At 41.0% G+C, this 16,826-nt stretch overlaps 1 protein-coding gene across 2 annotated transcripts in view; it reads left to right on the forward strand.

Annotated features, from left to right (window-relative positions):
* The first annotated feature begins 848 nt into the window (after positions 1-848).
* The window catches only part of aff2 (AF4/FMR2 family, member 2), a 173,382-nt gene continuing 157,404 nt past the window's right edge, over positions 849-16,826 (forward strand). For both annotated transcript variants that reach the window (XM_084353930.1, XM_084353931.1), the window contains exon 1: positions 849-1,119. In XM_084353930.1, coding sequence (XP_084210056.1) covers positions 1,067-1,119 — 53 coding nt within the window. In that variant the 5' untranslated portion in view covers positions 849-1,066. The remainder of the gene's footprint in view (positions 1,120-16,826) is intronic.

Here is a 16,826-nt window from a genome sequence, read left to right on the forward strand (position 1 = left end):
TGTCCCTTTATCAGAAAAAGTTATTGTGGTCGTTTCTGGGCCGAGATCATCCTACATCCAAGTTTCATGGAAATCCGTTTTTGTGTTTAGTTTTTGTGTAATTCTGCAGACAAACCAACCAAATGACAAACACTGGTGAAAACGTCTCCTTGAGACAACATTAATACAGGTATGGAGATAAGATTTAAAGAAAAGATTATTGAACAGATAAATTAATAAATAAAAGGAGGATTTTTTGTGCGGTGGCCAGTCCAAATTTTGTTTTTTGGGTTTGCGCCTTCTTCCCTCTAAAACCTCGGCTACGGCCCTGCACGGTGCCCCACACCATATACCAACAGAAACCCTACAGCTGAACAAGGACTCCTCACAGCTCAGTGAGCGAGTGCACTCACACAGGCTGCTGTCTGAATCGACGCAGAGAGAGACGGCATATTGTCTCATCGGCCAGTGACTCATGAGAACATATAGCACATGAGAGACGATGGTGACTGACTGAGCCCTCGGAGCAGAAGGGTCAGATCACTGACTGAAACATGTGGCTTCCTGATCATCCTGATAACAAGTCATCTCTGACAGACACTGAAATCCTTCTCCAGCTGTTGCAAAGTCACAGATTCACATCCAGAAGCACATTTCTGTATATTCCTGTCAGACCCCTGCAGTATAAATAGCTCCACTTGTTATGAAGGAAAATGTTTGCAGTGACTATCTCAGTGTGACTTGTCCTCCACAGTGTGTGTGTGTGTGTGTGTGTGTTTGTATATGTAAGTGTGCTCTCTCTCTCTCTCTCTCTCTCTCTCTCCTCTCCCTCCCTCCACCTCTGCCTGCCTGTCAGCCTGCCTCCACCACGTAGCAGCTTCCTGGCAGCGGCAGCCGCTTGTGTCTACTCTCCCTCCTCTCTGACACACACTCACACTACTCAGTAGCCCATGTAGAACCACGTAGCACCAGCTTTGGATTTTAACCACCACCAACACCACCACCAACAGCACCAGCAGCACCAGCAGCGGCGGCAGCGGCGGCAGCAGGAGCAGCGGCGGCGGCAGCAGCAGCAGCCGGAGCGGCTATGGATCTCTTTGAATTCGACTTTTTCAGAGACTGGGAGCTTGAACAACCATGGTAAGTCCTGCACACGCTGCTTTATTATCCTCCAATGTGCGTCTTTAATGTGGACTTGCTTTGTGATGAGCGGACATGTCATCGCAGCTTTTTCTTAAAAATATTTTATTATTGAGATGTGGAGGCAGTCAAAGTGAGTCCGGGAGAGATCGTGCAAACCGTCTTTCTTTGTCACCGCTGATGCTTGAGACGTAGCCTGCACACGCACACACACACGCACTCATGCACATACACACGCGCAAACACACACACACGCACGCATGTATGCACGCAGCGCACAGCCGGCTCTTACTGTCTCATTGTGATATTAAGGAATGTTTGATTCGATGGTGAGGGCGCACCGGGTCGTGTGACGGAGCGGTGACACGGTGATGTAGGGGGACAGGGCAGACAGTGTCGGGGGGCGGGGGGGGGCAGCACAGACAGAAGTTTGACAGCGTCTCAGAGTCTCATCTGATCCTCTCGGTAAACAAGAGTTGAGGTGAGCTGCACAGATGCTGCCGGTCGGGCTGGTTCACGGGGACGCACGGTGGAGGAGAGAAGTTGTGTGTGTGTGTGTGTGTGCTGATCATGAGGTGCTTGAACTTGACGTGCCTCCTGTTGTACGGTGATGCTGAGTAACTTCATTTAATGAGTCATGGGCACTGTGCTGTAGTGGCCCCTGCTCAGGCTGACATGCTGCTGTCTGCAGGCTGGTACAGTGAGTGGTGTCTTCTGGAGTTGGTCAGATGATTGGTGGGTACATCGATTTGTTGACTGGCAAAATTAGTCAGTCAGTGTTCAGGTAATCTGCCGATTGTCACATTTTTAAAGGGGCACTGTGTAGTTTTTGAGAGGAAATTCAAAATCGGAATTTTAATATTTACAGTATTAATGAGGTAATAATACAAACTTATTTATTTTTTCATTATCTGAAAAAACAAGCTGTTCTCAGAGGAAAATTAGGTCCCCAGAACACTGTTTGAAGCTAGAAAGGTGGCAGTGTCCGCCACATGTAAACAAAGTAAAACAGAATGAAACTGTGCTGGCCTTTAAAGGAGCACTGTGCAGTTTTAGGGAAGACATTTTAATCAGAAGAGAAATATCTTGCGTTACAGATTTTTTTTGCCCAAACAAACTAAATACACAAACTATCTTTGTTTTCATGACTGAATAAACAAACTTACTTGTTTATATGTGGCGGACCCTGCCACCTTTCTAGCTTCAAACAGTGTTCTGGGGACCTTATTTACCTCTGAAAACAGCTTGTTTATTCAGTTATGCAAAAATGGAAATTATTGGTTTGTATTATTGCCTCATTAATATTTTTAATATTATTTGAATACATACATAGTGTCCCTTTAAGTTCAGTGTTTATGCAGTCACTAAACAAAGAGAGTTTGTTTATTTTGTTTGTTTAGGCATAAAAGAAATCAGTCAATGAAGATCTTTCTCTTCAAATTACAGTTTTTTTCACATAGTGCACCTTTAAGCTAACAGTTGTAGATCACAGTAAACTGATATCTTTGGGCTCTAGACTGTTAGACAAAACAGGACATTTGAAGTTGTCAACTCGGTCTCTTAGAACTTGTGACGGGCAATTTCCACTAGAGCCCGGCCGATATAGTGGTTGGCTGATATTGCTATTGATTCCCAGTGACGTTTACTGTTTCAGTGCAGTGATGTCATCTTGGACAACAAATGTTATGGTCAAACTGTAAAGTATCCTGCCTCTGTCACTTAAACTTCTCACAAGTGATAAACACATTTGAGGTTCCAAAAAATGTTTTGTATATCGGCCAATAAATATCAATATCAGAATCTTTTTCTCAGCTAGAATTTCCCCCATAAATAAAGTGTTATCAAATTTTAGCTGATAATTTATTGGTCTGATATATGCCTTGCATCCCTACGTTTAATCCAGTCAAGCCTAATCCAATATCAAACTCAATATCCCTGTATCGTTCTAAATTTTAAACCTCCCATAACTACTTAACCATAATTTAAACTCACCAGATCTAGGATCAAAATCCATGTGTTATTCCCGGAGAAATTAACCAAAATGTGGAAGAAAGTGAGAAAAAGAATTCCTGGATCCACACTAAAAGTTAACTGGGTCTATTCTGGGCCGAGACCCATCCTCCATCCAAGTTTCGTGGATATCCGTTCAGTAGTTTTTGTGTAATCCTGCTTACAAACCAACAAACAATCGGCCACGGGTGAAAAGATAACCTGAAATATCTCTGGGGTCCAAATCAAGATTGTTTGTTTACGTAGAAAACAATTACACTTGTCCTTTATATCGGTATCAAACATTTTTTCTGTATCAGCATAAAGAAATCAGTACGAGTCGGGCTTTGTTCTGTAACTAAAATAATTGTTAGTTGCAGCTATGATCCATACTGCACAATCTTACATTATCCTACATTACAATGTGTGTGAATGAAGTCGCTTCACATGCAGCAGAGGAACAAAGACTTGTGTGGAGAGAGGTGCTGTTTAAGGCTTTTAACACCAGGAGGCCAAAAGACGACCGAGAGGCTGTCAGCTGACAGAAGTTAGATATAATTCTGTTTCTTCACATGATCTGGACTTTATTACAACATTTGTACAGAAATTAGACGTATTGAAGGTGAAAAAGCAGAGCAGCTGGTCAGCAGCACCCTTGGTTGTACTGTCTGGCTCCCAGTGTTATATACTGCTTCAATCAAATCCCTTTACAAATTCAGCCTCTCATTCAGCCATTTACTGCCAACGCTGAAATCAGTGGACGACTCATTCTACCTGCTCAGCCACAGCCACCTTACTGTGTGTGTGAGATACGAGGTGATGGGGAATCCATGTATGCTCAGGTATAAAGTCCCTCTGGAGGAATAGAAATGAAAAAAGGGCAAGGCATGACTAAAACCATTCAAACATGGAGCATGAATGTGACATAAAGTGATGAAAAGTCCTCAGGAAACTGCTCTGTATTCACTGAATAAAAAAATCCACATGTCATGATATGAAAAACATTATCAGACGTGTTTCATTACAGGGTTTACATGCTGTATAAATACTGTATTGAATATGTTTTGGGGCTGTAAGCTGACTAAATAATGACGAGGATTGTAGGAGCAGCCTTTCTACTTCAGCTATGTATTATATTGGGAGCACAATAACTTGGCAACCGTGTTGCTGTTTTGAATGCGGATATTCCAGCGGGGAGAATCTGACACACACTGCTGTCCCTCAGCAGCCACCATGGAAGGGCCCTGGAGCAAGGTACTTAACCCCCCGCTGCTGGAGCTGAGCTGCACGGGGCTCAACAGCAAGCTCAGGGTGTCTACACATGTAACCCTCCCCCTGCCAGCACTCCATCACACCGCTGCTGTCAGTTGGTCCAAAACATAAAAAAAAAAACAGAAGCTTTATTACATAAAAGGCAACACAGAAAAGAAACAGCTGATTTAGAAAAGAGAAAACAATAAGCAGAGCTGCTGTTGGCTTGATCAGCTGAAAGGTGAAACCTGATCAGATCTTTACCTGTAGGTGAAGGTGTGTATGGAAACACGAAGACCCTCCTTGACCTATGATTACAAGGGTCTGGCATCGCAAAACAAGGTCTATCTCCTTTAGCTGTCCTGAGCTCGTAGGGACACCAGAGAAATAGAGCACTGCCAAGTTCAACCAGCTGCACCACTTGAGACCGTCCTCTTCAGAAAAATGGCAGCATTGGATGTTTGCTCAAAAGCCTAAAACAACCTGTGCTTATGTAGGATGTTGAATGATGTTTTTCCACACTGTTCATAGCGTGGAAACCATCGCTTTTATATCTCTGGCTGTCCTGGATCATTGGATCCCAGGCTAGGTTCAGGACTTCAGGAGTCACAAGATAAATCCAACACATCCTCATAACTAAACTACTGAACAGATTAATTGTCAGTGTAAGCCAAAACTACATATATTGCTGTTCGAAAAACAAAATGACCGTTGCAGCGTAACAAGGACACACGTACCGGACCTTTGTCGTAAGGTTGCGGTTTGGTTTTTGGTTAAAAATACTTGGTTAGGTTAAGTCAAGAAAACTGTATGGTAAGGTTTCATGAAAACATTGTGGTTTTGGTTAAAATCACTACAGTCTATAGCTACTGTTACCTATGTTACCTAAATAATTTTCATTACGTTATTTAACTCCCTATATCAACTTTTTTTTCTTTAAAGTTCTTCTCTTCACTTCCTCCTTTGCAGCTGTAATCGTTACTACAGCCTCTAGAGGTCGCTGCCTAACAACAAGCGTAAATATGGGTCAGAATGAGCTGCTTTCATTTGAGTTATAAGGTTGTTTCTCTGATGAGGACAGGCTGAACATTTGTAACATTTCTGGAAGGAGATGACAAACACTGTAGTCCAAAGAGGCACCAGATCATGAAATGCTTACATTAGAAGTAAGAAGTTGCCAGTTTTCTGCCCAATAAAATGACTTTTATTGTTTTATCATGGATGATATGGTTCATGAAACTAAGGGCTTTCCGTTTGCTTCACGTCTAGAGATTTTTGGATCGTCAGATTGTCTGCCACCTGCGCCCCCGACACCTTTCTGACGCAGTTTTTTAAAACTTTCAGACACCGATAATCACACCCACTTCACACCGATAATCAGCCAGGTATGCAGAGGTGTGAAAGACAAGTTTGAGCTTCTTTGTCAAGCTCTCTTTTTACGTTCTCCACTCAACCACTTCCGTCACATTTCATACAGTATGTGCAAACAAGTGCTACACCACAAAAGCTTTGGAGTGGAGTCTGTCTGAGACTTATCTTTACTTGTATGATCCATTGTGTTGAGACCACAAAGACTTGTGAAAGAAAGATTGTGGAAGAGTCTTTGAGCGCGGCCCTCCGGAGAGGGTACAAACACTTTCTCCTTTAAATATGGTCGACTTGAAAAAACAGGTTCATTTCAAGCATACTGAATCCTAAATCCAGCCAAATAGGAATAATACAATAAATTCAGCCGTTCCTCCATGGCCAAAGGAAACACGATGAAATGTATTTGGTCGGGAATGGAGCCAGTTCAGCACAAGATGTTGCTGCTCCAAACCGTCTGCTCTCATCCAGCGTCTTTTAGCAACAGCTCTTTGATGTAGCTGACACCTCAAAATGGACTCAACTGTCCAAGATTATAAAGAGGAGAGCACTTCTGCTGTAGGAAGAACACCAGAATTAGAGAGAGGGAGAGTTATTTTCAATTGGACCTATTTTTCTTAGATTTTACAGGCACAAAAGCTGACACACACCTTCAATAGAAGCCATGAAAATCAGTCAGATTGGAGTTAAAAGTCTGTCACTCGCCATTGATGTGCGGCTCCGGTTTGACAGTGGATTTTCCCTTTAAGGGAGAGCGAAAACAATCTTGAAGCTCCCCACGCCTTTGTTAAATCTGAACGAATCCAACACTGTAGGTCTCCTCCTCCTCCTCCTCCTGAAGAAATACCCTTTCATCTCCTCTCCTCTTTGTTGCTCTTTCTCCCTCCTCCTCCTCCTCCTCCTCCTCCCATCTCGCTCCTTGTTTCATTCTCTTGCTCGGAGATCTGAAGGCTTTGTATAATTGTAATAGGGCTTGCATTGAATGTTGCGCACTCCTCGCTGTAATTGCCCATCATGTAGCCGGCTAATCATGGCAGTGGAATCTGGGGGAGATCGCTTTGAATGTTAATTGACACTGATGGTGATTGGTTGAACCATTTAGGTAGTTAATTAGGGAATTGATTACACATATCGTCAGCGTGGAATTGTAAGATTCCAGCTGCGCGTTTCGGAGCTTAAAAGTTCACATCTGCGGGAAGACTATTATTATTATTACTGTTTATTTTTAATTTGTTTGGTTTCTTTTGTGTGCTGCTTTAAAATGTACAAATTGGATTAAAAGTGTTGCCGTCGCAGTCAAAAGATCTGCAGGAAAAAGTGGTGACAGAGTCAATTTATAGTCAGTGCATTCAGTGTTCAGTCTCACAGTCCAATATTCAATCTGCCCGTCAATCCTCGCAAGCTCTCAATCAGCGCCGTCACACATGTGAGCTCTGTTCGCACAAAATCATTCATCACACAGAAACGTCCATCCCCGCCAAACCAGCTCCGCTCGATGACACTTCACACCAACATCATCAACAGCTCACAGGCTGTGAAAGGAAGCTGTGTCTCATCCCAAGCTGGAACAAACAAATGCTCCAAAACCAACAGCAGATAGCACTGAAGGAAGCTTTCTATCTGGAAGAAAATCTTTTCATCCCTCACTGCTGGGACAATTATCCCTCAGGGCTGTGCAATGGGAGCTCTGTCAGCAGGTGTGAACCGCGGTGAAGAAGCTGGGAAAACCAGTCCGATCAACTGGAGGCCATTTGGGAGGAAGCAGGAGCTGTCCGTGGTCATGCGGCCTCAAAACAAAATATGCATACATTTTTTTATTTGACTTTTAGCTGTATTGTTGTGCTTTTAGTCCTAATTCTACCTTAACTAATAATAAAGACAAACATATCACTAAACTACCATTAAATGAATATGTTCACAACTAAAATGTTGCTAGATAAAAAAAAAGGTGATAAACTCAACGGGTTGGAAAAAACTTCACTCACATTTTATGAAGGCACGGGCAGAATAAAAAAGGCTGAATAAACAAAACAGAAAAAAGTGATCCTGGGTGTCAACCCATGAGTAATTCAAGATGAAATATGTAGGAATTCTGAATTCGAATGTGCGACAAGACATTTGTTATGTATTTGGTTACTTGTGTACTGACTGTACTTGTGTAATTCCTTTATTAGTCCTGCAGACGGGGACATTTGTGCATCACAGCAGCCAAAGGACAGTTCAATATAACAATAAACAATAATAATAGTAAAAAAATAAACAATATACTAATAAGGTAAGAAGTAGAAATAGAATCGCCCAGGGCAACAGGCAAGCTGGAACCGCCACTGAGTACATTTTCCCTCTTTCTCCAGTCAGCAGTCAACTTTACAGAAAGTTAAACATCTGACGGTGGAGGTCACCTCTGTGGATTTCTGCTGCCGTCAGGTTGATAAACAGGAGTGAAGATAAATCCCCTTTTAAATCCGAAAAGTTAAAAAGTAATGCCTGAGCTCTCTTCCTGTTGGTAAACAGCTCTGGATCAGTGCAGAATCAGAGGTGTCTCTGGGTGTTTACTCCTCCAGAAGGTCTGGCTCTGCATCCGACTCTCTAGCAGGCTCTGAGTGGCTGCGGCGGTCGCACCGCCTGGCGGTTTTGTTTTGTTCTGATAGACAGCACCTTAGCCGCAGAAGTTATATATTGTATTTTTAAGAATAGGGCTGCAAAAAAACAATTATTTCATTAGTGATTAATCTGTAAACTGTTTTTCTGATTTAAACAATGCGTTGTGTAAAACAAAAGTATATAATTCCAGTATGTACATATATATGTCAACATTGCTCAGAGCCTTTAAAGCTTTCTTGCCATCTAACAGCTGACAGCTACAGATAAAAATGCAGCTCACGAGTACTGTGAGAATCAACCAAAACGACATTTCAAATTTCAAGGAAAACAAAAACAAGGAGCTGAAAGATGCTGCAGATGCTGGTGAGTCTCTGTGGGTTCATCACACAGTTGTTTAATTCCTGGTCAGTAAAAAGAAATTGATTGGAGCTGCTTTGAGAGAGTGTTTCCAGATTTAAAAAAAACAAAAGAAAACTGTCCGGTTTCATGTGAATTTAATGTATCCCAGAAGTATTTATTCAATTCTGTGCCAAACAGCAATTGTGAGGGATTGTCGGTGATCCACTGCAGACTTGGACTGAATGTTTTTCCTCGCTACAAAGGATGTAATATTATACAGATGTGTCTTTCCAGCTGTTTATACATTTTAACAATCAAGTCTAAGTAATAATGAGACTGGATCTCCAAACAAACTTAAAATATTCTTTCAGTTTCTTTTAGGATTTAGATCCAGTATCACCACAACATGACACGAGGCTGTAAACAGTCGGTTCAAGTATCACATCTGTGACACATTAGGATTATAAAAGGGTAAGCGGTGATGTCAATTGTTCTTACAGATGTCTTTCATATGTCAAAATCACTCGGCAGCCTTCGTCGCAAAAGATATCCGTAGAAACACAAGAAGTAAAACAGCTTCATCAAAGCAGAGGAGGAGATAATAAAATGCCTCAATTTCTGGAATCTTTAGAAATCATAATTAAGGAGTCGGAGCCTTTGAGCGAATTGTTCAGCAGACACTTATATTATCACTTCACACACATTCAAAACGCTTTTTATCTTCATGCTTTAAAATCATTTTTGATAATTAGGGTAAAAATCAGTTGTAGAACTCGTTTAAGACAGAGGTCAACTGTTAAAACTTTATCATTGAGTAAATCCAGAGCCCATGTATGGATGAGGGAGCTTGCACTTGCTCCACACAAAGAGCTAAGCCATCTGTTCACTTTCCTATAAGAAAATGAAATATCAACCATCTGGATGGGATATAAAATCCTCAGCAGAACATTTATCTTCATCAGTAAAAGTTTGCCCAACCAAGATATAAGGAGAGTGCATCCCCTCCCCCGCTACCAAACTTCAGTTCACATGTTGGTGTGCAGATGGCCTGTGTGAGGATGTGATTTTGAAAAAAAGGAAACAGTGGGCCATTAAAGACAACAAGAAATGAGTGATTATACATATAATAAGAGTTTACTGCTCTGTATGTTTTCTATAGCTTCATTAATTGCAGGCAGAAATAAATGAGTATGAAGGGAACTAAACAGAGCAGTTATATCTTCATTTAACTCACTAAGCACTTATAATTCATGGTTTATTCGAAGGTTTTGTCACATTTATCCCTGCTGTACCACCACGTTCATAGACGTAATAAAGAAAGAGCTTTTTCCTTAACATTTCTTCAGCAGATGTATGGTAACCTTGCATAATATAAGTGCTATTAAATAGCATACCAATGTATCTTTGATAGAATAAAGCAATAAAAAGGGCAACCTGAAACCAAACCAAACCACCAATAAGAAACTGAGCATTTCAACTTAAAAAAATCTGAGTTTGCCTTTGATAACATTCAAATAATAAAAACTATCCAAGCCCAGAAGACTTTATCTAAAACTGACTGTGAGGCTGATCCACCCAACCTCAGTCGTCAGATCACAGTCATTCCTAAACTAGTGTATGAATATAAGCAAACCATATTAAGGAATAAACGATTCAAACCCGTGTCCGAAATATCCAGAAACATGCAGTCAGCCATCTGTCTCATGCAGGGAAGATTTGAATTCTGCGTCTTCTTCAGGGGTGTCGAAGGTCTCGGAGGCTCCATCAGCCATAATTTGCACCTCAGCAGGATACAGTAACGCATATGTTCTGTTATATGCTAGGCTCCCAGAGCATCAACTTCACCTTGTCAGACTTTACATGGCCCTTGTTGGAGAAATGATGAAATCTAATTATCACTGGCCAAGGGCATTGACTGATCTGATCTAGCTGTGGGTGTGATTTACCTGCTCCAGCATAATGTGACCTCATTTAATCTGGTAACCAGCTCTGAATGAACTAAGAACCCCTTTTACCGCTTCAGAAATCCCAGTATTGTGAGTACCGTGACCGAATCTGTAGTCTCGTAAAGTTTCAAGGTTCAAGGTGATCTGCTTGTCATTATACAACACACAACGGCTTGATATGGGATGATGATGAAAACAGGTCTCTGTAAAGATGCAGGCACAAGCTTTCACATGGCTCGGCCAGCCTGAGTCCCATTTGTACATTTCATTTTCCTGTGACCAGACTTTTGCCAGGAGCAGCCTCAAGCTTAAACTGGATTAGCATGACTCCCATCCTGTATGTCTTCCTCTCCTCCCTTGGGTGGTCTGGCTGGTCAGGTTGGATGGTGGAACAATACAGTGGGCAGTGATGGGTCCACTGCTCTTAATCCAAAATCCATGCATGCTTACTTTTCCAATTCTTCAATTTTCAGAAATGACTTTATTATCAGTGACATTCATGCTAGCTTTGGCTGAGGATATCATGTAGTGCTGGGCAATATATTGATGTTATATCGTTATCATGGTATGAGACTATTTATCATCTTAGATATTGGATATCTTTATATCGTGATGTATTTTCCTGGTTTTAAAGGCTGCATAACAGAAAAGTGATGTAACTTTATGAATTGACCAGACTGTTGTACATGTTCTAATACCCTTTGACAGTGCTACTGCCTGACTGGTTTTTAAAAATACACATCATCACTGACTGTTGTCAGTGATGCACATTTCACTTTTAGTTAAGCTAGCTAGCAAAGTTTAACAAAATGGACATAAGGAAATGGCTCAAAACCACATCCACACCTTCAAAATCGACTACAGGATTTACACCTTCGAACTCAGAACATCCATAAGTTTCCAAAATCCTCCAGACTCCATCAAGGGCGACCAACAATGTTTCTTAGAGCTCTGTGTCGCTGTTTAGGTTTGGTTAAGGCAACAAAAGTACTTGGTTATGCTTAGTTAAGAAAAATACTTGGTTATGTTTAGGTAAGAAAATACTTGGTTAGGTTTAGGCAACAAAAGTACCTGGTTAGGTTAAGGTAAACATGATTTGGGTTAAAACAGACTCTTTCATAACATGAAAACATGAAAGTATAACTTCTCCTATGTGCATAATCTTTTGGCCCTCAACCCTTGCAAAGTTTGACAATATAAAAACTTGATTTGTCAGTTTCAGTGATGATCCTGGAGCAATACCAACACAGTGATATAAGATTATGCCAATATAGCTATAAGCTATATCACCATTCTTATGGATAGGAATTTATATTACATGATTGCATAAATTGGATCAGTTACAATCAATGAAGTTACAGTTACAGTTAGACTGTAACACACACTTTATTATTCATAGTCAATAGAAAAGGGTAGATATTGATTTATTTGTAGTGTATTAAAAAAATTAAATGAACTTAAATTAAGGTACATTTTAAACATTTAATGAAGCCACAATAAAGAAAAATCAACATGAATACACCCACAGCAAATAAAGATGACAAACATCAGACTAAAAGACCCAACAGGCACTCAGTGGCTCAACGAGGGGCAATAAAAAGTCACTCATGAGTGCAGCTCGAGTACTTAGACTGAGGTATGTCTCTCTGAGCTGCAATATCTTTATTAAAAACGACTGATAGAAGAGAAGACAGAGTGTTCCCTGGATCAAAAGCTGTTTAAAACATTTCACTTGTTAGCTGCCAGTTTACCAAATAAACAGGAGTGGAGAGGGCTGCTCTGCGTTGAGATATTATTTTCTGTTAATGGTGTGCAAAAATGCAATTGCCTTGTCAATAGATGTGACTAAAAGCCTTGTAAGTACTAATTAGACCATAAAGCAGAATAGCTGTACTGTGCCGGATCTTCCCCAAGGGATCAGATCACCAGGCTTCTGTTGTAGCTGCTGTTCTAATATTGGCAGAGTTTCCCACCTTTTAATACTTGTATTCATCTGTGTAGTTATTGCTCCAGAGTCCTTTTTATGTCTGTTTTTTTTAAAGATTACTTTTGGGGTGGTTTTCTTTATCAGAGAATACACAGTGGAGAGATAAGGGGAGGCTTAGCTGTTGGGGAGTTTTTGAACCACATTCAAACCCACAAGAAGGACAAATATGATGTGGAAATTGGCAAAGATTGTAATATTAATCAAACATGTATCAGCATACAGTAGCTGGGTATTTATTTGGGGGATTTTTTCAATGATATTTTATTTATGTCGTAATGCATGTATTAAATTAGTAAACTATTTGTCTCAGATGATGGTCCTCATTTACTGTGAGAATTGAATTAGGAATGGGTCAGATTAAGTAATGAGGAGCTTGCTCGAAATTACATTCCTAATTTGTTGTTAAAACTAATTAAGAATTACTTTAATTAGTTAATCAAGTATTTGCTTGAAGTGCCGTTTCTTTAATTTGTTGTGAGACATTAATTAGTGATTAGTTTAATTAGTTAATGAAGTACAGTGTTTGCTCTGTAACACTAATTCAGACAGCAGACGTGTCAGAATGATGTTAATTCATTATGATGTGATTGTGCGTCATAACACTGATTTATTGACCAACCAGTTTTACAACCGCTGCTACTCTTTCTATCACTGGTATTAAGATCATCGTCTTTACTACACTATCTTTGAAAAACTCTTTAACTGCTGTAACTTATTAAAAAACAACATTCAGTCTCATACATAATAGAAGTCGTGACTGGGCAAGGCATATCAGCAAGACTGTGTGTGTGCGTGCGCGCGCATGTGTGTGTGCGTGCGTGTGTGTGTGTGTGTGTGTGTGTGTGTGTTGCAGGGTTTAGAGAAAGAGAGCACAAGAGAGCGAGAGACTTGGCAGTCAACACCAGGTAGCTTCTGCCCTCGTGCCCCCAAGATACCAAGACAATGCACACACACACACACGCACGCACGCACGCACACACACACACACACACACACACACACACACACACCCCAGGTCCCGAGGATGGCAGAGCCATCTGCCAAGAGGAGCATGGTGCTGAGGAATGATAACACATGCACATAAAAACACACACACACACACACACACACACACACACACACACACACACACACACACACACACACACACACACACAGTCTCTTTCTGTCTTTCTTTCTTTGAAACACACACACACACACACACACACACACACACACACACACACACACACACACTAGTTCTCTCCTCTCTGCAGCAGTTGGCAGTTGATACTGCTGATACCTACTTTGTGGCTGTATATCTGTATAAATGTTCACAGACATATTGGAAAGCTGTCAGGCTGTCTGTCAGAGGGATGTTTTAGCCTTCTGAACTCAAAAGTTTGAGCAGGTTCATTTAGTCCAACATCATTACGGTGAAAACACCAAGAGGTTGTGATGTTTCTAGCACAGGAGTGCTGCACATGTCCCCCCATGCCTGTCCTGGACCTGCAGTAAATATTTACAAATAGATAAATGCAGATTGCAGATGGAAAATCTTCCTCAAGGTTTCCATCAGACCAGTGTTCAGACGGCATGCACAGGTCAGGTACCACTGAGGACACTGAGGTCATGTCCTCCACATTTATTTGTGGGAATTTTAAAAGGTTGTCTCCTGGCGGTGAATCTACAGTGGAGGCTACAGTTTGTCCAATAATAAACTAAACTGTAAAGCTCCTGTGTCTTGCGTTGCAGCTGCTGAATTTAAGTTAAGGTGACGTCTGTGGGACACAATCTCACACTGCTCCGTCAGTAGTCGCAAGTGTAGACAAACTGTGCTAGTGGGCTCCGGCTAGCTGCACAGCTAACTGAGCTAACAAGCTAACAGAAGCTACAATCATGGATGTTTAAAAACAACACAGTCAGCAGCAGTTAGCAGTCACTCTGTTAAGTATTGATTCAAGCTGGCCAACTCTTACGTATTGCACCTTTAATAAAAACATTATGTTAAACCTTATGATAGGACTTTAACTTGAAAATATTTATTTAGCAACTTCTGATCAACCCAGTTCTACCCAGTAAAAACTGTGGCTCCAAACTAAAAGACGACAGATAGATGGGGTTACCACCATTCATTTAGCCTTCATCTGTGCAGGAAGACCTTATGATTTATGATTACTTATTCAGGATTCTTTGATTGTCTTTCACTTAAAACTCCGTGATGCCATACAAATATTTGTTTCCAAACAGTATGCAAGGTTAAAGTGATTCCAGTATGTTTCAGTGCAGATTTAGTTTTATTTTAAAGTTTTAAGAATATTTTGATAGTTATTAAGAGGCTTTGTCTTTGTCCATTTATTTTAAATAAGAATTTGTTCTTAATGACATACCTGCTTAAATAAAGGTCAAATAAATTACATAAATAAAATAAAACTATCAAGATGGTATTGTGAGTTGTGATGATGTTGGACAAGATAATCATGACATGACATTTTAATATTGTCCCATGCCTGGTACAGATACAGTACAGATACAGATAACATGAATATATTTATTCAGTTACGTATATTGCCCAACAACCTCGCAATTACATGCATATCGTTGAAAAAATAGACTTGAAGCTTTATAAATGCTTCAGGTCGTGGTCACACCAGTAAGACGCATCCGAGACGCAAGACTGCACAGAGCCGCTGCACACAGCTGCAGTGATTTGAAAGTGAAAAACGCGACTGATACTCCTACAGTTCAGGCATGGGGTTGTCAAATATTCAAAAATTTGAATCCCGGCAGCGCTTCACGATCTGGTTTGTGTGTGTGTCTGACTGGACTGACTAGAGAAACAAAGACGTGGACAGCTAGAGTGAGTTGGCCTCACAGAACAGCAGATTAAATGCTGAATTCAAAATTAAAGGGAAATAATAAAAGTGACTTTGAAAGCAGGGAGGCGCTGAGGAAGTGAGAGCGAGGCGGAGACGGAGAGGGCTAATGACGTAGCTTTTCTAGCCGAGGCCAATTTACTGTGAGGTTTCCAAAGGTCATCTCCTACATGGAGGCCTGTCTGTGACAAATTACATTATTTACAGCGGGTAGAAAGAGGCAGCGAGACCCGGAGAAACACAGAGAGTAAAGGAAGAGGGAGGGAGGGCGAGAGTGTGTGTTTGACTGTAATTGGTCTACAGTGTTAACACGAGAACCCTGAAGACATTTGCTAACTCTTTGCCTAATGACGCTCTTATCAAAGAACAACACCTGCATTTTTTGACACGGGACTGCTTCGTCCTACTTGCCATGTAGGGGTGTTTTACAGCAACGTTTTGATGTTTTAATTTTGAGCGCATGTTGGACTGTACACTGCAGAGTCAGCTGATTCAACCGGCTCCTGTGGGACCGTTAAAATGACTCGTTTTAAAAAGGAATTTCAGGTAATTATCCGACAGCATCATTGCTTAAACCGCCGTCTCTTTTACCTTTCTCTTTCTACGAGACAGAATCTTTTTAACTGGCTGCCAGTTTATCAAAGCTTTATAACTTACTGCCATAAACACTTGATGTCACGCAGGTAAATCTTTTCAGAGAAAACCCCTGTGGAGCGGAGGATGTGATGTGTTTGATGTTTCCCATTAGCTTGTCTTGAGGAGCGGTGGGTATTAAGCATGAGCAGCGTGGCTGGGCAGAAAAAAAATAAGCGGGCGCCACCTACAGAAACTCCAACGGCAGAAAAACCAAAGGAACAGAGATCACACGCACTTTTTGACTGACAAGTGAACTCTGGAAAGTGCAGAGCAGAAGCTGTTTGATTGACAGGGAATCCATGGAAGCAGCCACAGATGGAGACAAAACCTGCGTCAAACCCTGAAATTTGTGAGATGATATAACATTTACAGTCTGTTACATTGTAGTGCAAGATGACGACGTGTTAATGCGTGTTTTATCTCACGCTCCGTAATGATAATTCCTTTTGTTTCATTTTCTCACTACATACAACAAAGTCGACCACCAGCCGGTGAGATGAAGACATTTCAGTGGTTCTTATTCCCCCTGAAGGAGAGGACCCAGCTCCCCAAAGAGCAGATTAGTGTGTATGTACGTCTGTGTGTCCCCTGGGCTATCCAGAGAAAGGAAGAGCCAAAGGGATTAGTAGTTAAATGGTTTGGGACTAGGGAATGAACAGAAATATTAATATTTAGATTTAACTTCTTCAAGGAAATGTCTTACATGAATAAAGCATAATATTTGATTAACGTCCC

Source organism: Pagrus pagrus (assembly GCF_965226575.1).
Source record: "Pagrus pagrus genome assembly, chromosome: 5".
NCBI lineage: Eukaryota > Metazoa > Chordata > Actinopteri > Spariformes > Sparidae > Pagrus > Pagrus pagrus.